This window comes from Aptenodytes patagonicus, chromosome 3 (assembly GCF_965638725.1).
Source record: "Aptenodytes patagonicus chromosome 3, bAptPat1.pri.cur, whole genome shotgun sequence".
Lineage (NCBI taxonomy): Eukaryota > Metazoa > Chordata > Aves > Sphenisciformes > Spheniscidae > Aptenodytes > Aptenodytes patagonicus.
The window spans coordinates 131,429,504-131,450,800 of NC_134951.1; the positions used below are offsets into that span (position 1 = coordinate 131,429,504).

General features: G+C 44.2%; 1 protein-coding gene across 2 annotated transcripts in view; it reads right to left on the reverse strand.

Annotated features, from left to right (window-relative positions):
* The window catches only part of KIZ (kizuna centrosomal protein), a 52,924-nt gene that overhangs the window by 9,224 nt on the left and 22,403 nt on the right, over positions 1-21,297 (reverse strand). Inside the window, exons 7-12 of one of the 2 annotated variants that reach the window (XM_076335257.1) lie at positions 17,917-18,051; positions 16,586-16,750; positions 15,103-15,253; positions 11,396-11,555; positions 10,327-10,392; positions 843-942 (exon numbers count right to left, since the gene is read on the reverse strand). In XM_076335257.1, the coding sequence (XP_076191372.1) occupies positions 843-942; positions 10,327-10,392; positions 11,396-11,555; positions 15,103-15,253; positions 16,586-16,750; positions 17,917-18,051 (777 nt within the window). Of the gene's footprint in view, positions 1-842; positions 943-6,902; positions 7,053-10,326; positions 10,393-11,395; positions 11,556-15,102; positions 15,254-16,585; positions 16,751-17,916; positions 18,052-21,297 lie in introns of those variants that run through there. The other variant, XM_076335259.1, reaches the window with a different exon arrangement.

Below are 21,297 nucleotides of genomic sequence, written 5' to 3' on the forward strand. Positions count from 1 at the left end.
GAGTGCTATTGATGGCAGTTTTCAGACCAGGAGCCGCGTAGCAGCAGCACCCACTTGCTGGGCTGTTCTAATAAGAGCAGATAAAGATCTAAAGCCCAGCCAATATTTCATGAGATGGCTGTGTTATATCCTATTTTCTGCTGCTTCTTGACCACTAATTTGATTGCTGCTGTTTGATTACCATTACATGCCAATGAAGAATACAAGGAACATCCAACAGAACTGCTCAGGGACCCAAAGGGAACTGCTGCAGTTTAAAAAAAACACAAACCAAAACCACACAAACCAACTTTTTTTTTTAAAAAAAAAAGAACAAACTGCACCCTTTAGGTACATGGAAGGCCATTAATTAAACATACTGGGTTTGAAAGCAAGAAAGGCATGTTGTAAATACCCCAGTATCAACTGTAAAAAAACCCCAAACCCATGAAAAGCGTTATCCAGTTACAGCTAGTTTACATCTCGGCTACACGGAGAAGAAACCCACCACTTTATTTCTTGAAGACTTTCTGTTTTATGTCTGCCCCTCTCCTGACAACTCCCATTGTCTGGCGCCTGAGTAGCCCTACTGAGAGCAGCTGTACACACTAATTTGTGGTTCACTGAGATGTCAATTGAGTCTTAAAATGAGAAAACAACAGCTGCAAAACAATGCTTGGCTTTGGCACAAATATTTTCTAAGGTGTACCAAAGTTTAAGATGTTTTATTAGATAAACATAAACACGAACCTTAACCCTAGACCAAGTGAAAAAATAAAATAATCAGAGCTTCAGTCATTTTCTGTCGGTGTTTCTCATTCTACAGGAGCAATTTCAAATGTTAAAGGGTTTAACAACTTTACCTTGAGAAGGGAGGACTTCTTTCATTCGATGACGAACTAGTTTCCGAATGCATTTCTTGGCTTGCTTTTGCTTTGGAACGATTATCGCCACTGTCCCAACCTGTTAAGTAAAAATACGAAATACAAATTTTCAAAAGAATAATGGCTGGACCTCACAGCAGCGTGCAGTCCCTAGCAGCAACACACTTATTTTCAAATAGATGCACGTAACGGCCACGCTCTTGGTTTGATGACAAAGTCTAGAGAGGAGCATGCACCACACAGGGTACCTGCCTCAAGATTGTTTGCTCACGGTTAGGTGGAAATTAGTTAAAAACACAAGAAAACAAGACTCCCTCGCTATCAATTAAGTTATCTGATGATGATTTCTTGTGAATAGTGAAATTTTTGCCTGTTTTACCTCATTTTACAAAAAAAGAGAATCTCAGTGTTTGCTCTAAGAGCTGTATTGCATCATGGCAACTTTAAGCAAAACTTAAAGGATTTCTGGGGTCTTTTTACTCTTTTTTTTTTTATCCCCGAGTTCTCATTTACCTTAGTTAATCAGGAAGTAAGGTTATTTTTATTCTCCTTCCCCTTAAATGCAGATTATTTTGCACAGTTACAATTCTCTTATCTGACACATCAGTATTTTCAACCCTTCTCTTGAAAGAGCTGTGTTTGGGAGACACAAATCTTGAGGATTTTTACGACTTAAACAGCCAAACACTCAACTATTTCAAAATCTTTTATCCATGCTTTCCTTTCTTTCCTTTCTCCCCGCTCTGTGTATCTCACTTCCATTCTGTAGAGATTGACTTAAAAAAAAAAAAAGAAGAGGTAAATGAATTCATTCACTGGAATTGTACAATCGCTCATCTTTGTACTCATTCCCAAAGAACACGATGCTCAAGTACAAATCCCACTTTAAAAGGCTACTTTGCATATATATATTTATATAGAGTACTGAAATGATAAACAAGCCCTAATTGTTACCAACTTCATTCCAACCCGGGACAATTTAGTATTTCTGTACATCTCAGACACTCCTACTTTCTAACTGGCCGTGCACGTTACCAGCCCGCTCCGGCGGATCACACCACTCTGCTCTTGGATTTCAGCGGCAGAAATCCTGCTCAGTCTCGGGGCACTTCCAACAGAGAGGTGCAAGACGTCTGACCGGCACAGGAGATGGCAGAGCTCGGGCGCAGGAGCTGCGCTGGCGGCAGCACACCGCTTTGCAGAACAAAGTCTGACCGCTTCCCAGAGAACGCATGAAGGAAGAAAGAAAAGTGAAGAATGGAAGGGAAAAAAAAGAAAAGAAGGAAAAAGGGGAACTCCCCCCCCTCTTTTCCTGCGATGTACACATGCAGAGGAGCAGAGACCTGCAGAGATCATGGAGGACGTCCTGGATGCAAGACTGACGGCAGCTCAGAGCTGCAGACTGAGCGATGTGGGCATGCACTGAGAAACCACTGACCACAAAGGAACAAATATTCACGCTTGTTTGTACATTACTTTGGGAAAGCAAAAAAAACCCCAACCCTAATTTAATCTAATCAAGTCAGAACTCCCAGTAGTAAAGCAATTAACATAGGTGTGTTTTTCAGGGCTCCTCATGCACGGGTTCAAACTACAACACACAACGGGGCTGAGATTGCGTGCTCACTTCTTGCCCGGGGATACAGCAGGCTTTGCTTCAGGAGGGCATCCCTCTGCCTCGAGAAAGCCTTGCACAGAGCGAGTTGTGCCCAGCTAACAGAACACCACAGGCCACAGACTCTGCAAATGTTCAAAATCCAGTTACGTGTGCCCTCAGACATGCCTCCAGCATGTCCGTGGCTCGCTCCTTGTGTGAAGGAGAACGTGAAGCAAACGGCCTCTGCACAAATCATCAGCTCTAACCACCCCCTCCCATTTCAGCCCTGCACGTGCAGGGGGACACATCCACCTCGTTACAGTCTGTTAATGGACTGAACGCTTTTCCTCCTTCCCAACCACAACAGGCAGAGAGTTTCCAGAGCGGATGGTAGCTTTAGAGGGTGTTAGCACACCGGTTAAGCAGCTGCATCTGATGTGTGCCTCGCAAAGCCTTCCCCTTTGTTTCAGGCTAAGCCTGGGAACCCCACCCTGACCAGGGACCTGACACCCAGCTTGCTGTCGATGGGAGTCCCCTGCAGCAGGAACATATCTGCAAACTCAGGGAATTGCTTCTACCTGCGCACGAGTGACTTTCTCTGTTGCTATTGAATGCTCTTCCCGTCCCTCAGGGCAGTGACACGGAGCCCGTCTTTGATTCAGGTGTACCCGCCATACCTTTCCAGTTGGCACTTCAAAGTCCAGGCCTTTGCCAGCTCTACCAAAACTCGCGCTGGGCCACTGTTGTGCAGCTCTCCTTATGGCTTCTGCATGCATACCAGCCTCAAAAGACCATTCCCCCATGCTTTCCATGCCTGCAGCGGCTCCCCTTCCTTCACTACATCAAACAGTAAAGCAAACTACTTGTTCTTCACCTTTAAGACCCTTCAGAGCCCAGCTTTGCCCTACCTGTCAATTACAATACAATGCTGGGCTATCAGTCCTCACTTCTGCCTTAGTTACACCAGACTGCCTTGCCAATTAGTCCAATCGTTCCCCTCGAGCATCTCTGTGCTGACTTACATCCTACGTACCCTACAGAAATGGGAGATCCTTCTACGAACTCCTAAGCCCGCCAGCTCACCTCCCTGGAAAGCCTGCCGTGGTGATTCATCTGGGCTGCGGCACCCACGAAGCGTTTGACAATGCGTAAGCAGTCAGTGTGCAGCGGCTGCTGCTTTGTGTGCTGAGCAACCACCTGGCTCTTACCTCCTCTTACCCCACTCATCCGCTTAATCCCCGCGCCTTCAACAACATGTCCGCACCGTAAGTTGGCGGAAAGGAAGAGTCTCTGTTACAGACAGGCAGCGCCGACAACAAAGCCAGCCCAACCTGGGCGCACGGCAATACTTGCTTCACTGTTGTGAGAAAGCACAAGCGGTTGGTGCAACGTACAGGGCAGAGAAGGTACAAGAAATACGCTGCTAAGAGAGAAAACCCTTAAGCACTTCGCTCCCGATAGAACTGCATCATGCCATAAAAGCCTTATGCAGATCAGTGTATTTCCTTCATAAAATTAATCGTCGTGTTTAAAGTTAAATGCAACTTAGTTCAAAAAGACACTTTTATTCTGGGGGGTGTGTTTCTGTTTGTTTTGCTAGAAGCATCTACCTTGCCATGCTGTAACAGCCAAGCACACCCTCCCTGTCGCAGGCTGGGGACAGTGAGAGGCACGCTGTGCTGAAACACAGATACACGTTTTTCCCTGAGCACGCAGCAGAACATGATAGCCCTGGCAAGAAAGATGCACTGAGTGGAGAAGAGGAGAAAAAAAAAAGAAAAAAGATGGGTTTAGAGCACATCAGCAGCGTGCAGACTGAAACCCTTGGATAAAAGAGTTGCCAGCGCCATAGAAATCATTCAGTGGGGAGCAGCGGCACTGGGAAGCAGAAGCAGAGGCGAGAGGAGGGCTGTGACAGTGCTGCTGGAGAGCAGCAGCTCCTGACGACCGTCTCATAACGCCTCCTGGGCCGCACGCAGGCTTGCTAAAAAGCACCCCTCCCTTCCCATCCCAATTCGGTAAATTCTTGCTACACCGGGTAAAAGACAGATGCCATCTGCTTGGTGTTCTCTTCCTAAGCGGTTTTTGGAAGGAGTGGCCTCACCACGTCACCAGCTTGCGTGTTCCAGAGACACCCCAGAAGCAATGTAGGCACGCAGGGGTGAAGCTGTCCGGATGGGGTACTTCGAGCATTTACTCAGTCTGAATGGCCAGCCCGTACTGTACAGACACAACTGAACAAGCTTGATAAAACTCAGTCTTTAAACTCAAAGTGGGACGTTAATAATGCAAAGTTCTTAATCCAGTCGTTCCGGCAATACTGCAGCAGAATGGGAGCTGGTGTGTCCCAGATGACACAGCTCTCCTCGCGCCTTTTTCCCCTACGCATTGTTCCTTCCACTCAGAACTAGCAGAGGATCTGCGATACCGCTATTAATTAAAAACACTCCACACTTTTCAACTTTGAATTAATCGTGCAGTCAGCACATGGGTCAAAGCAGCTTTCATGTCAGCTTTTACAATTTTGTTCCGAACAAAATGGGTGTAGTTTTCTTCATTAGCCAACAATTCCAGGAAAAAAACGCCGTCATTGCATAATGAACCACTATTATTTTGTTCTGCCGAACAGTTAAAGTGATCTTTAACCCAGAACTTACTGTACCAGCACAGAACTGAAAAGATGGTATTTTCTCCACGCGTTCCCCCTATGGCCTAGGTTGCAGCATCTATCAATTTATAGGCAAACATCTCAGCAGCTACAAGAGGGATGTGATGTAATTTTCTGCAAACGAAGAGGTAAGAAAGCTCTTGGCCTCGTACTTGCAACATTGATATCTTGCTAACTGTATTGCCTCTCTCACAGAGGAAGAAGCCCACACTTTTCAAACGTCAAAACCAGCATTAAAGCACTTCATGCAGCTAGAGTCCCAGCACAGAAAAGTCATCTGCAGACACCAAATCGTCTTTCTACGAACCATCTCCAAGTGCTTGACTCTGCCTGTCTGGGAAGGGCAAAGGTAATTCACAGGTTGCTGGTTTTTACAATGCAGACTGGGAAAACAGAAATACCACGGTGTTCATGCGCAGCCCGTACAGTTTGTGAGCAAAACTGAAATCTTCGACCTAAGTGACAAAGCACGTAAGCAAGCCGTAGAAGTAGTATAGTAGGTGCTGCTCTAGTGGGAGAGGAACAAGAGCACTTTGTATGCCACTCAAAAGCTATAAAGAGCTATCATCCATTATTTCCAATAACAATCAATAATCCCGTATGCAAACGGAGGTAGCTGGAGGGCAAAAGACCCCAGTGCTTTCACAGACTCAACCCAGACACCTATCTGCATCTTCCTCCCGTACGCAAGTGAGAGCCTACACCAAAAGGAACTTTGCTTTTTCTGCGTCCTTTTGTCAACAATAATAGTTAGCAGCTTGGGTATTTCAGCTGTCACTAGACTTCAAAGTCAATAATGCCTTGAAAGGAATATTATCAGGATCAGCTGAGCCTGCAAGCTGTGTAGTTTTACAGTTACCCTGGCAGCAGTTACTGCATCCACATTCAGAAGTCCTGGTAGGTCTGGGCTGCCATACTGCTAGGTCCTGTACCAAAATAGAAAACTAACAACAGTTCCTGCCCAGAGGAACTGTAAATCTGAACAAGTTCCTCCACCACATTAACACTAATTACCGTGCTTGCTGATAATCTACAAAGAGCTACGCCGGATTAAAGGTGGGCTGTCAGCTGCCGTGCCACTGCCAGCACACAAACAGCCACTGCGCACACCTCTGCCTTGGGACCAGAGGCGTGAGTGCCGGCTGTGTACGGGCTATTATACGCACTGATTTCCCTTGCAATAAAGCAAAAGCCTTGCATACAGAGAGAAGATAAAGGCTACCTGCAAATCTGATAGAAGGACGTGCTCTTTGGAGAGCAAATAGATGGAAAAAAAACTCCAAATTAAAACCGGAGCAGAACACTGCAGTAACCAGTATCCAGAAGTAGGTCAAATACCAACAAATACCTCCCCCCTTCCTTTAAATGGAAAAAAAAAAGGATACTCTTATCTTAATAATATACCAACATACGATGCAATCCTCTCAAGAGGAGACACCTGGATGACCAGTGGACTCGGGAAATCCCAGTGGAGCAAGCCATCCAGTGAGAATACTTCTAGAAGCTGCTGCCTCTGTTTAAAGATCAAAGAATAATTTTCACCCAGAATTCATAACTATAAAAAGTCTCTGAGGTCTTTCAGGAACTTAAGTCGAGCAGCGTAAGATATCACCTACCGGAGTACATAATCCAAACTAATCTAAGCAAAACGTACGGTCTTTCGCTGTCCCAAGGTAGTTCTGTGAGACCGCAGCAGCGGCAGCGATTAATCATGTACAGATGAACTTTTTTCGTAACAGCAGTTGTGAATGGGTTGGTATCAAATGAAGTGAAAAGTTGGGTAGACTTATTAATGCCTTTATTAGTGCACTCCAAGTGGAACCTCCGGAACCTTTTAACTTCAAGCTCAAAGGAGGACCTCACCGGAAAGGACGCGTGGGCGTGGGAAAAGTGTTGGCAGGGTTATTGGCTCATTAAAGGTGACCTAAAAAGGAAAGCAGAATTGGATTTGCGCTCTTTCATGTTCCCTTATGATATATAAAGAAGGGCTATTTTTTTTTTCTTCTTAAGAGGGTTTTTCCTCCTTATTTCTACATGAGAGACTTTATACCTGGAGAGTAGCTGGAAGGTGACATTCAAGATGTTGCAGAAGTGAAGCCTGATGAGTGGAGAAGTAACATCATTTTTATTCAAATGCTTTATAGCTTTAACATCTATTTAAATCAAAGACATAAATGAAGGGTAGGGAGAGAATCTGGTTTTGTTAAAGATTTAACAAACCTGTCCCTTCAATAAAATCAGCAGTTTCCTACTGATAAATGAGACTCTTAAACAGTCATCCAGCAAAACAAAAAATAATGGATTTTATCCATTCTTTTTAATCTCGCATTATTCGCCTACCTCAGGAACAGCAAAAAAGCTGAACAATTCCTTTTACATGTCTTCCCAAGGTAAAAAAACAGAGCATCCATGAGGAAAATGAGAACGAGTCCACATATCCTCCCCTATCCTCATATGACCTGGTATAAAATGAGATTGCTATTAATAGCTAACTCCTCTCTGGGTGAGACCATACACAAAACGTAATCCTTTTAAAGTCAATTATCACAACGTGGCCTTCCACAAGCTTAGGACAAGGCTCTAGGAAAGAAACCATCTTTATGCTACGAGCTACGTTGGCCCCGCGCCCCCGTAGTTGACCACGGGTTTGAAAAGCTCACATGTCCTGCCACGGATGGGAACGGCTCAGCAGATGTTTCAGTCCAAGGCCCTGTTTAGAAGAGCTCCGGGCGAAGTCAGTCCTTGCACGAGCAGTTTCAGGTACCAACACAGGCTGTCTCTAAGGGACACCCAACACCACGCCAGCTACGACTCTAAAGCCCTTTTCCCCAAAGCCACACAGCTATCTCCTTCCTCCCCTATAGGCATTAAAGAAAAGATACAAATATTTCTGGAATATTTACAGAATATTAAAATAAATATTTTGGTTCTTTTTTTCTGTAACATAAGTAAAAGAAAAATAAACCAAAACTACAGAAGCATTCGTAAAGTGCCATCACAGAAGACTGCTTGGAAGCACGTCCATCCAGCTCTCGCAATGAAGTCCATCAAAACCCAAAAGCCTCAAGGCTTCCAGTGTTTCAAACCAACACTTAAAGCCCTTAAAGAATGCAGCAAGCACTGAAAAAACCACAAAATTTGTATCCCTTAAAAACTTAGAAAAAGTTGTACAGCAAAATGATCACGTATAGAATGGACATTAAATATCAGTTCATCTAAAAAGACAAAGCCAAACCCTCAAACAAGTTATTTGAGCCCAAAAGACAACGCACAGAGATGCTGCCTCTATTTTAGACACAGAACAACTTCAGAGCTCCAGGGCCACAGTCTACAGCAAATAATGATGAGCAAAAAGGAAGAAAGCGACAGGCTGGAAGGGCGAGGAGCCAGAAGAGAACAAGAAGCCTGGAGAAGATCACGGGCTGAAGATGAATTGCATCTGAAAGGAGCAACTTTGCTTTCAAGTGAGATATGAAAAGCCTCACTCCTAGAGACAACGCGACCACTGGAGACACGCTGCAACAGAACAGTAAATAAAGCAGACTCAGAAAGAACAGATTTTAAACCAAAGTTACTGGTTTCAGTGTTCAGGTTAGGGAGAGTTTCTCAGCATTTTTACAAATGGGAAGTATCAGTATTTGCATGCCCGTTCAGTGAGAAGTAGGGAAGGGGGATGTCCATCGTGGCTCGGCTGTTGACTAACTGACATCTAACACAGCAACCAGCCGCACAGACCGTCGGGGTCCCCAGCAGGAAAAACTGCCATAGAGAATTTCCTGGCAAATTTGTATGCAAAAATCATAGCTAAAACCAGTACTGATAAGTCATAAAATTCAGGGTGTGGAAAAGCAAACCAAAAGCATTGGCAGCTACGGAGATCCAAACTCAATAGCCAGTATTCTCCTTAAAAAAAAAAAAAAAAAAAATAGTATCGGTGATGGCATTAGTTGGAAGGAGTCACCATTCCTGACATTGTCCTTGCTGGCACTCTCTGCAGCTTAGGGAACTTAAACCCCATTCCTCAAATTTGAATCCTCTTAAATTACAAAGAAGATTGAACCAATCCCAAGATTTGCAAAATTTTAGATTAATTTTCAAATGAGAAGTGTGTTTTGTTTCATGAAAAACATTTAAGTGCTTTTAATTCCTTTGAAAAATCAATGCAATTCATGTTTTAAAATATGTTGCCATGTGTGACTGAAGGACATTTTAAGAAGCAGGAAAATGGAAAGCATTCTACTCTCTAAAAAAAAATAAAATCTAAGTTTTATTGGGCTAACATAGGAATATTATTGCTGCAGTATAATTCAGGAATACAAGAAGCACATTTTTATATTTCAGCTGCAAATTAGGCTCAAAAAGCAGCAGAGGAAAACCTCTACAGAGAAATGAATTGCTCTCCGAAAGACAGGTTATTTTGAAGCCGTAGAAGACCAGAAAAAGCAACAGCAAGCGTTGCATAAGCAGATGCCCTCGCACCTTTCTGTCGGAGTACACACCTGCATAAATAAGTATTTAGCCAAACATAAAAATTTATAAGGAAGCAGCCCACCACTTTACAAAATCAGGCAAAAGCAAATTGAGACTCATCGCAATGAGCCCTGCCCTGAATACTAATGCGTTATTGATACCCCAGGACCGAAAAGCGGCGACGTCTCGGGATCCTAAGCAAGCCTCGTACATCTGCTGCGGGAGGATCTGAACGCGTCTTGATAAAACCTTATTGCTAAAAATTTTATGTTATCAGGCAGCTTTTGTAACAGAGGCAAAGGCACAGCTTCCCGGCTAGCAGGGTTTTTCCCTGCGCTTATTCTAATGATACACATTCAATTACTCGAGAAAAGAAAAGAATCAAATCAGAAACATCTGTAGTTTGCCATATAATTACTGGATCTTCCCCATGGAGACTGACCTTTGTAACACTGATACCGGGACCTGAAAGGCTAAATGACAGGATATTCACATGGTTTAAACGTATAACATGATTACAAGGAATTAAATAGATGCTGTTATTTTCCATCTTGGTTTATGTTAATATAAGCGTGGACTTTATGATCTCACATTTAATCTTTGCGCTCAGTACGTAGTAGCTGAATTTACTCGCTATTAGTGGACCCAAACCACTGAAAGGCCATGTTTTCATTATATGATAAAGTTGAACACTGGATTCGAGGTTAATATGCAGCCATTACTTTTACCTGTAATAGGAATCTTTTCGACCGCGCTTTCTTCCTTGCTCTCATCTTCACACCAGCTTGTGACTTCTGGATGTGAACAGACCATAATGAAACACATTTCAAAGTCGCAGTGATCAGACTGGTTTGTTTGCTTTTAAGCCCTACTCCCTTTAATTTCTCACTTTTGTTATCTCTTGTTTATTGATCTAAACTATCCATTACCGTTCTTAAAAGAGGCGCCTACTGTGAACTTTCCTCGCATGCGAGGCTACCCTGCCTCTCTGTAGCTTCCAGAGAAAAGGACAAGCTAACCAAATGTCTTAAATTATTTAAGACCCAATGGGATTTAGGAAACAAACAACCCACAGTAACTCTGCGATCTCGTCCGGCAGCCCGACAGCAGCCGCGTATATCATACCGACCGCGGAAAATTAGTTTAAATCAAAGTCTCCGTCTCCTCCGCGGATAAAAGTCGCATGAATTTAGGAGGCCTAAAGCAGTTTGTTTACATTTGCTGTGTAAAGAGCATTGCAACCTAATTGCCTGTCTCTTCTGGACTTTGATGTAAGGGATGCTCTGAGAGCAGACGGAGCAAGTTGCCGTCGCCGGTTATTACGCCGGACTAATATATTACCTCCTTATCTAAAGAAATTAACTGGGTTTTCAAAAACGCGTTCACCTTCTAAGCTCTGAAACGGCACCACACACCTTTCTCAGCATGAACCCTTTTATTTTTGAAAATTTATTCTGTGGTCTGGCTTTATAATAAAAGGCAACGAATGTATCCCACAATTTCTAAGCAGTAGACGTTTTTTAAATACATGCACACCTATAGATCCGTTTTTAATAACTGCTTTCCTACTCCTGCAGAAAAAAAAACAGTCAGAGTAGGCATCGCTCATTTTAAGAGGTAACAAGAATGACAAACGATACTGAGATATTTAGGAAAATCCCCCAAAGTTCACTACAAATATACATCAATTCGCCAGTCGCTATAATACAGTCCCCTGCAGATTTGAATAGAAAATACATATATACAGAGAAGGACAATAACTTCGAGCGCACAGCCGGACCTTTTAACACTTGTTACCTTGTTCTCCCGCGCCGGCGAGCCGGGGAGCGTGTTTCGCCTGCTTTATTTCCCCGCCGTCGTTTGGGATCGATGGCAAGCTGTAAGATGATTCATTACTCCGAATAGATGACCTATCCCCACACTCTTCTGGAAGGACCTCTCTCAACACCGGTAGAGCCTGCAGCATTAAAAAAAATAAAAATAGCCGCAGCCCTATTATCCTTCGTCTCGAGCGTTTTCCAACATACATTTAGGCTAATCTATACTTCACGGTGTAATCTGTTTCCAGGGTGGTTTTGTTAGATGTTAAATTACCTCTGAGTTAAATTGGCGCTAGCTCAGAAATTGCATTCTGCCTTGAAGTAACACAAACTTCGAATTATTCTTTTTATCACTAGGTTTTCTGGAAGTTTTCAGTATTCCCTGCCTCACGCATTCAGGGTAAGCAGAACAGAAGGGTGTATCAAATATGCTGCAAACACAGCCTGAAAAGAAATCTCTCCATTTCAGGCATGCAGCAATAAGGCAAGTTAACCCACGGCGTTAGCAATAGCTGCAGCTTGAAACAACACCGAGACCGATGAGCCTGAAGGCAGAGAACCCGATGCACAGCTTGCCCAAGCTAGCCTCAGCTGGGCGCAGTTCCGATTTTAATCCGTGTTATTCCTGCACGTTCGTGAAGTTTGTTCTCTCCTGCCTTGTGCACGCAGCCCTCTGCGGCAGCACTATTCAGACCTCTGTAGTTAAACGTATTTTTGATGCAAAAATTGAGTTGGAAGCCAGTACCTTTATAGGGAGCTGAACGTACCGTAAATAGGGCTGAGTTAAAAGCAGGCTTAAAATAAAGCAAGCGCTTCTTAGGTTATCATCGACCTGTGTGGAAAGTGCTGTGTGTGGCTTTGTAAAGCTCCTTCTGAGAGCAGGAGAAATCATCCTTCCTGGCGTTTATTATTTCACAGAGAGCAGCAAAGGCTTTTTAGGCATCCTTCCTATCTCTTCTTTACTTGTAGGGTGTTCCTCTTGGTTTTATTTTGTAACACAAAATATGGACTTCAGTCTTTAAAATCTGCTAGATTTTCTGTTCTAATTATCTAATTGTTCAATAAAGCAATAAGCCTTCAGCCATTGAGGACCAACTTCTCGGAGAACTCCAGGGTTTGCAACTTATTTTATATGTACTGACCTGAGAGCATGCAACAGCTTCAAGCCAAAATATTTTGGACTCATGAGAAAATTTTACTCTCCTGCATCTGCCCCCTCCTCATTAATTCATATTTATTTAGGAGCCCAGAATGGCAACTTTTCAGTCTTAAGCAAATAGCTCACTGAATTTTTTTTCTATTAAACTCACATGGGAAGTCTCCATATAAAACCAATGCGAGCAAGCTGCTACTTCATCCAAAAAACGGGGATTTTAAGTCTCATTTTCTTAATGTAAAGAATGCCTTAAATTACAGGCAGGATTGGGAAATCTCTACTATTGAAAGAAATTAATTCCCATGTAGCAGTTTATCTCAGTGGGGATTTCTCACACCAGAAGTACTTCGTTTACCTGTTTGCAGTATCATTTAACATCCAAATAGGCATGAACCACCACCACCAAATACAAGTAATCAATGTGAACTCTAATACCATAATTAAGCCGGGCAGAAGGAAGGTTCCCACCAAGAGGACCAAGGCTCAGCGTTCAGAGTCACGGGGACCAAGGCGACTCCAGGGTGGCCGACATATCTATCGGGGCGTGAAGACACCTGACATGCTGCATGAGCCACGCGGGTCTTATTCTTACAGGAGCGTAACTTGGCTGAAAAGGGCACTGGATTCCACAGCTGCGACAGCCAAGAGACTATCCCACTGCCCAGAAGAGGTGTTCCTGCCACGCTAGCTCCCTATGGCTGTCCCACGTCCACAGGAACAATATCCAGTTTTCTTAACAGGGGTAACGGGAGAGATCCGTGAGAGAAGAGAAACCGATAGCAAGATGTAAGAGAATAGAAGACAGACATAATTTAGCGATAAGAGACAAGGAGAAGACAGGCAGGTGGACAGACAGACTCTGTGAACCACTGGAATGGGTGAGATGCTGAAGGCACTAGAGGAGGAGGTGGACCTGCTGCTGGTCATCACCAAACCTCTGTGGACCACAAGTGCTGATGGAGATGGAGCTGGCAGACTTGACAGGTCTATTTGTACGGTCAGGAGCACAAAGCTCCCTCCTGCACCTCCACCCTGCTGCCTGGCTGTACAGTACCATCATCCAGTGGGGTTCTTGGCCAATCTTTAAGCCCTCAGAGAAAGAAGTCATCCATATGGGCCAAAAATTCAAACTTTGGAGTTGTAAATAACTAAGATTCTTAGGTGCAGATCACTTATGAGTTCACTACCACATTATATACATCTTTATAGTAAAGCAACTGTTCCTGTACATGCACGTTGTGTAATTTATATTGATCCCGTGCAACCTGCTTGGAAATAATGTGTTTCGAAGTAGGGGATGCATCCTGGCATTACATTTAATTGACTGGATCCACTTAATAGGTAATATAAATGTTAAATGCGTAAGTGTGGGCCACAGTAACGTGCAGCAATAAACAGATTATTACTGCATATATTCACCCATAAAGCTTGTGTTATTGAGCTTTGACTTTGTAAAAGTTTTTACACGCAATTATAAGTTTATGTACGGTATTTGTTTATCTGTCACCAGCGCAATGATACATTCCTTGCTCATCTCTTCTACTTGCCTGAACACTTTAAGGACAGAATACAAATTACTTACCCACATACAGAAAAAGAAGTTATCCTGGCTATTACTGAAAGTGTACAACTGACTAAAATATTACAGCCTCATTATTTGTTTCAAATGCTATTAAAACTAGAATATAGCAAAGCAGTTCAAACTGCTTTTTAATTTCTCATTAAAAATTAGAGGAAAGATATTTTTTGCAAATATTTTTTGGAGCAGAGCACGGGACCAGCTCGTTACCGGCGGGCTGCCTGGCAGACCTCCGGGTTCCCACCGCAGGGGGGGTGCAGAAACAGCTGGGACATCACCCCGGTGCCAGAGTCCCAGCTCTCCCAGCATGGCTGCAGCTGGAGCCAGCGGGGATGGGAGCCCTGCCCTCCCCACGCGGCTGGCTGCTCTGGGTTTGCAGCAAAAGAGGTCAGGGCACTCGCGGGTCTACCAAATGCCAACTTTTTTTTTTTTTAAAGAGTTCGTTTATAACCTTTTGCATTAACATTTAAAAAATGAGCATGCTACTATTTCTAAAATGCTCTGCGTATTCAGTGTACCAAACATAACTCTGTTTAAAAAAAGAATTAAGATACATCATTCATGATAAAAAGCTACTAAGCCACAGAGAAAGACAGATGATATAAGCCTTGTGATAAATTCACACCACAGCAAACGTGAGCTTGTTTAAATAAATAACTGGTTTGAAGGGTGGAAAACAGACACCCTCCTGGAGACCTTAAAGAGACTGTTTTCTTCGTGGGATGAAGTGCTGTATGTGTTTGCCCCGAGACAACTGAAGAACTCGTATTCTCTCCTTACCCACCTTGTAACCGTCTCCAAGGCTGATTAACGAACACAGACTGCTTGTTGTTGCCCTTAAAGCCCACACACCGGATCACGTTAGCAGCCCAGGGCCCCTCTCGCCTTAACAGTGCAGATTAGTCTCTGGGTGTCATTGATTTAGATACTATTAGATGCAAGTGCCAACCTGGCCATCCTGCGCCTTCGTGCTGGAAACCAGCAGGCTTTCAAACATCTCCGCCACTTCTTCCGTGAGCTGAACCTGGTGCTTTTTCAAGAACAAGGCATGGTTGCTCAAGCAAGTCTGCAGCATGTCCACGTCCCACTGCTGGTCTGCCCTGAGAAACAAACCCAAGCACCATTAGTGAGACACCCCAGGTACACAAGACTCACACAGGTGCCACGCAACTCATTTATCTGGACAAGCGGGTCAACATGCAGTGGAAAAGCCATCACACATTTTGTCCTTAATTCCCACTTTTTCTTTTAAAAACATCCGAAGTGGAAAATGTAAGAAGTCACTCGTGACTTCTGCAAATGTGGGGAGGACAGGCAGGGGCAATCATCATCATGTCTGTCCCCTAGGTCCATGTCCCAAGACTCAGGATCAGGAGACATTAAACCTTTCCTGCAGCCCCTAGTCTCAGCCTTGGGCAGACCTCACTTACTCCCATCAGGCACTCTGCTGGGCACCCATTTCTCCAGGCTTGTCTTCTTTTTTTTTCCCCCCTCAGAATTCTTTTTATTATTTTTGAGCAAAAGTGCCTTTTCTTTTAACACAGAAAATATAAATACTGCAATCTTGTTTGCCAAAGTTGTTTGTTTTTCCAGTTGCTCCGATGAAGTTTCACAAACAGAGGAGTGAATTCCAATTAACGCCACAAGTGTTTGTCCCTAAGAAACCATTCAGGAAATACAACAACGTATTAGTGCTCGCAGGCATATCAGCCTCGAAAGGAGAACCAGGTATAGTTAAATAGACCATTCTTCAGCGCTCACAAGTGCCCCGATCCTGCTAACACTTGAGCATTGCTGAGCCTGTAACAGGGAGGAAGGTCTAGACAGAAGCCAAGTAAGAAAGGAAATTGTTTTCATTACTGTATTAGAGACCTTAAAAAAAAAAAGATATCAATTCTTGCTTGTCCTTGTGGCATACACACAGGGAAGAAAAAAAAAACATTTTGAATAACTGCAGTTTATTGTTTTTAAAGGCTATATGCATCTTCTGCTTCACAGAAAAATAATTTGCTTCTCAAAATTACATTCCCCATCCTTACATGCCTGAGACTTGCTTTGAAGATGACAGAAATTACTGGCTAAGAGGTCTCTGAAGTTAATACGTTTCCTTCCCTGCCAGAGCAGCCAGGGGTGGGAGATGCTGTGGACTGGGCAAGACAGGGAGACCTGGCCTGTGTGCTGCCCAGAGGCATAAGATTCACCATCGGTGAATGAAAAGGAAAATAAATGAATTTGCTTAACGTTCTCATTTCAAGTCGCATGGCTGCTGCCAAGATGCGTAAAGATCAGCACTCAGACGTCTTTATTTTCCAGTGCGATCGGAGGTCTGGCCCCGGGTCTGCTTTCTCTGCACCAGAGAGGCAGAGCAGACTTGGGGAGGAAAGAAAAGAATGTTAATCACACCCACAACGCAAGTTTTGTCTCTGCGATACCTGGTTTGCTTTTCATCCGCTGCTCTACCTTTAGCATTGAGTGTTTTCTCAGGTAGGAGGCATCCATTCAGCATGCTCTGTAATAAAGCCCGAAGCTGATGAAGGACGACTGCTTCGCATGCTTCAAGGTCGTCTTCTTTCAGACTGCCGGCCCGATTACAAAAGCTACAAAATAAAGCAGGTATTACATGCAATGTTTATTTAAAGCCCAGCCAGCCAGCATGGGTTTGGAGGCAGAATCTGTAACACTTCTCCTGGCTAATGGGATAACCGGTGGGACAGCCCAGAGGGACAAACATCCATGATGCTCTCTGCGAAAGATGCAGAACAGAACAGAGAGGTCAAACCCAGCGCTTAGAAAACGCCAGGTTTAATCTCACACCTTTGCTTTTTGGCAGGGAGAGAGGAACCTGCGCACGTCCCCTCAGTGAAACCGCTCCTTGGCCAGGCAGCCCCGGCCATACCGTGGCCAAAGCAGTTATGTCACAGGAGCCCATCTCCAACAGTAGGCTGGAGGGGCCAGGTCAGTTTGGCAAGTCTTCCTCCTAATTCCCTAGAAATCCTCTAACCATCAAGTGCTTACGAGAATCCTAGTTTATGGAGGCTGACACATAATTTTAAATAAAATCACAAAGCCATTCCCAGTTCTCATAATTAAGAGCCCGTGCTGCAGAGGGACAGTGAGGGCACTCTGACCCCGGTTTTGTAACACATGGGTTTTGGCAATTCTCTTTGCTCTTTTACCCCAAAGAAGAAATTATTTTTCTGGTTATTGCTGTCTACCTCAGTAAATCATATTAGCGTTACTAGCTAAGGGGATGCTCTCATTCTTGGAAATAAGTATTTACTTCACCTAAGGGATCTGCGGAGCAAGGCTGCAAAAAGTGCTACATTTAGGAAAGAGTATGTGTTGGAGTAATTTGCGTATGCGCTTCTAAGTGCCATATTTCAGCTCTCTGATGACATTAAAACAGTGGAAGGGGAAGGAGGCCTCTTAGCAACTGGCAATATTTGTTTGCAGGAGCCCGCTTGCTCTTTGCACCGGCCATTTGTCACCGCAAGAGCGAGGACCCCCGGCTCAAACCTCAACAGGCTCCTGCAAAGCTGCTCAGTAACAGCCTCTCACCATTGCTCACCTGAACTCAATTAGAAGCGTCTAAGCAATCAACAACAAAATTATTACAAGCATTACATTGGATGTACGGCAGCTAGCAAACAAGAATAAAGGGGATGGGGTTAAGGCACAGGCAGCACTGCCCTCCTCCCCGGTTCCTGCCCGCTCTGTGAGGGCAGAGGAGAGGAGAGGCAGCTCGCAGGGAAGCGGCATTAACCTGAGCAGCTCCGCCGTCCCCATCGTCCCCACGTGCTCGCCCTGGTACGGCGCCCAGTGCTGGGGGCTCATCCTCACCACCACGTCTTCTATCAACTGCAGCGCACGGGAGAGTCCGGCCAGCATCCCACGGTGCCTGTGGACAGACAGCAAACAGGGCTTGAAGTGACTTGAGCTGCGACAGGTTATTTTAAACGCGCTCCCATCACACCAGCTGGAAAAACAAAACACCCTCATTTTAGCTTTTCAAAGCAAACAACAGCAAAAACCACATTCCTTGAGCTCTGTAGAAAGAAAAAAAGCACATGAGCAAACCATCCAAAAATCAGCCAGGGCCTGAGATGCTGCATTAAAATTACCCTGCCCTGAGTAGTTTAATTCCTTCACCTCCACAATCAGAATAAATCTGGTGACCACCTACAGGTACCGGGACACAACTGGGACCTCAGAGGGGTTTTGATGAAGCTGCACCTCTATAATGATGCAAATTAGGACTTAAACATTGAAACAATACAGCAGGCTAATCCTCGAACAGAGGTGTAAATGGCTATTCAGGTCCAGGCCGGCTGCCTGCTTTGTTGGGGACTTCCCAGGCCAGGTCTCCACCAGCAATGCCCCACAGCTGGGCCTGTGCCTGCAGAGCCCCACAGGCAAAATAAAGATTTTTTTTTTTTTTTGCCATATGTAGAAGCTGACATATTTATACAGTTAACCTTGGTTTACACTCCCTCAAGTGAAAAGCTCTGTGCACAAAAACTTGCATCATTTTTGCAATCGTGTTAAGCTATACTGAAAGTTGTGTTTTCCATCGGACTGTTGGGCAACAGTGAACAATTAAGTGGGAGCTGCCGTGCATTTAGCCGAGTTTCCTAGACATTTAATAAGCAAAACAATGCCAGGGAGATCACATATGCAGTTAAACAGTGCTTTTTCTTTTCCCCCAGTCTTACAAACCCTGTATTTTAGCGGCCGGCTCGTTTCCCATTGTTTTCCTCCCGCTGGGTGGTCCTTCCAGGGTGCCACTCGAGAGGGATACAATAATAAAAAGGGAAGGGGAAGGAAGGGACACCAACATAAAGAAAAACAAAATGTATGACAATCTGCAGCAGGCTACGGATCAGAGGTCAGCAAACAAGAGGTCCTTCTCTTTTACAGGTTGCTTCCTGGAAACAGTCTGATTAAGCTGACAGCTTGAATTATGTGTTACATTTTGTAATGCACAATCCATCTGTGCTAAGTCCTCTTCAATGCAGCTGAAGCAGCACAGGCATAAGCTCTGCCTTTTTCCACCCCCTCAGCACAGGCCTTAAAATAGTCATCATCTTTCTCTGCGCTAATTCTCTGAGACCCTCTCCCCCCCTCCCGCTCCCCGGGTCTAAGCCCTTAAAGAAAGGGCCGGGTGCTGTAAGGAATGGTAAGAGGATACGGAGCCTTTCACCTCCGGTTCAGCAGCGCAGACCGGCAACAAGCAGCCAAGGACCAGAGCTATCGGGTGGCTTCACCTGGCGGGAGGGGAAATCGGGTGCCTCTACGGTGCCACTCGAACAAGCCAGGCAAGCCCCCCGCTCACCGGTGGGCTCCTGGGCTGCAGACCCGAACGGAAGGTACACGGATCAGGCTCTCGCACGGGTTTGAGCTGGCGGGACGAGCCTGAAGAGGTGCGTGTACAACCTCTGATCAACGCACCCACCCAGCAGTGCTCCGTAACACGGAATTTGGTTATTAAAAATGATGATTTTAGAAAATAAGGTAGCAAAATCGCAGCACCCCACTGTGAACTGTGACCAAGGCGCAAAGCTTATACTAAATAACCTTTCATAGCAACATCACCTTTCTTTGGTTAATAACCTGATGTTGTTATCAAGAAAGCTGGAAAGCTAGAAAAGGCAGTTTGAAATTAGGCTGAACTCACCCAGAGGTAAAATATGACCTGCAAACACTTACTGCGGGGAAAAAAAAACCCCAAAACTTTAAAAAAAGACAATGGTATTTCTGCAGTAAGGTAGGAAAGGCATATTCTCCAAAAATATAAACTTGTGACTTACATAAACTTGTGACTTCCTGACATGGAACAAGGATTTTGTTTTGCCGTTCGAGTGAGCTATGATCCCTGCACACAAGAGCTCCTTTCCCCTCCATCACTTGTACTAATTTCAAATAAGACACCAAAAGCATACAGATGGCCCAAAGACGACAGGTGAGGAATGGTACTTCGTTCGGATGCCACAGGAGCGACGCCGCTGCATTGGGAAAGTCCAAGCTACAGCTATTTTAATTTAGGACAACAAATATAAATAGTTTTGCAAAATTTTGCAAAATTTCTGCATATTTCTTCAGCCAGCGTAGGAATTTCGTAAGAGAAAAACACATGGACTGAAGGGACATCGCAAGACCTGTGATATTTTTCATTCTGTGAATCTGTGGCATGATATATTCAGACCAAAAAAAGTTGCACTCTCATAGTTGTGTAATTTACATGATTGAAATTCATGTACTAATTACTTGGAAACTTTTCCCCAAGATTTTCAGCTCATTAATTATTTTGCAAGACTCGAGTGTGCACGCTGCATTTCACATGCATTGGAAAGATGGATTTGGAAAGCCCACCTGGTTGTAAGCGCAACAACGGAAAAGGCTGCTTAAACCTCCACGGGACCTTTCGTGCCTGCCATTTTTGAGATTTTATCTGCATTTTAATTTTCAGGTGAAACAAATTAAAATTTGTATCTTTTCTGCAGAAACAGCTAACAGCGGCGATCCCATTTCCATGGCCTTGAGAAACGGAGGTATTCAGCTTGGCATAATGCGAGAGGAAACCTCCATGTTCTGGTTTCAGTCGTGCTCCGGAGATAATGCGAGCAGTGAAACCTTTCGTATAATTTAGCTGGGCTTCAAGAGCATTGCACAATATTTTCATCAGTTTATGAACAGCGAGGCATCACTAGCATTGACAGGGAGAGAACAAAAGGTTAAATTACCACCGCTCGGCTGTGACTTCTCTAGCAAAGGCAGGCACTCTATGCAACTTCCCTACAAAGTGTTATGATTAACAGGTGTTATACAAAAGAAAAGCTGGGTAAAAGCTATTTAGATGTAAATTAGATGATGTTTCCATAGCAAGCAACAGTCTGATGCAAATGTGAAATGATAAAGTTACAGAAGTGTATATTGATGGCCACTAGTTTCTGCTCAACTGTCATCTGTTAAAATACAAACCAATACTGAAATCAGTACCTAAGACGACATGACCATGAATGTAGGAAGAATAGATGCGTTAAGCAGATTAAAAAGCTGCAAACAACCAAAAAGGAAAGAAAAACAACAACCAGCAAAAGAGTACTCCTCATTCTCCAAGAGTAAAAATGCTGGTTTCTTTCATACG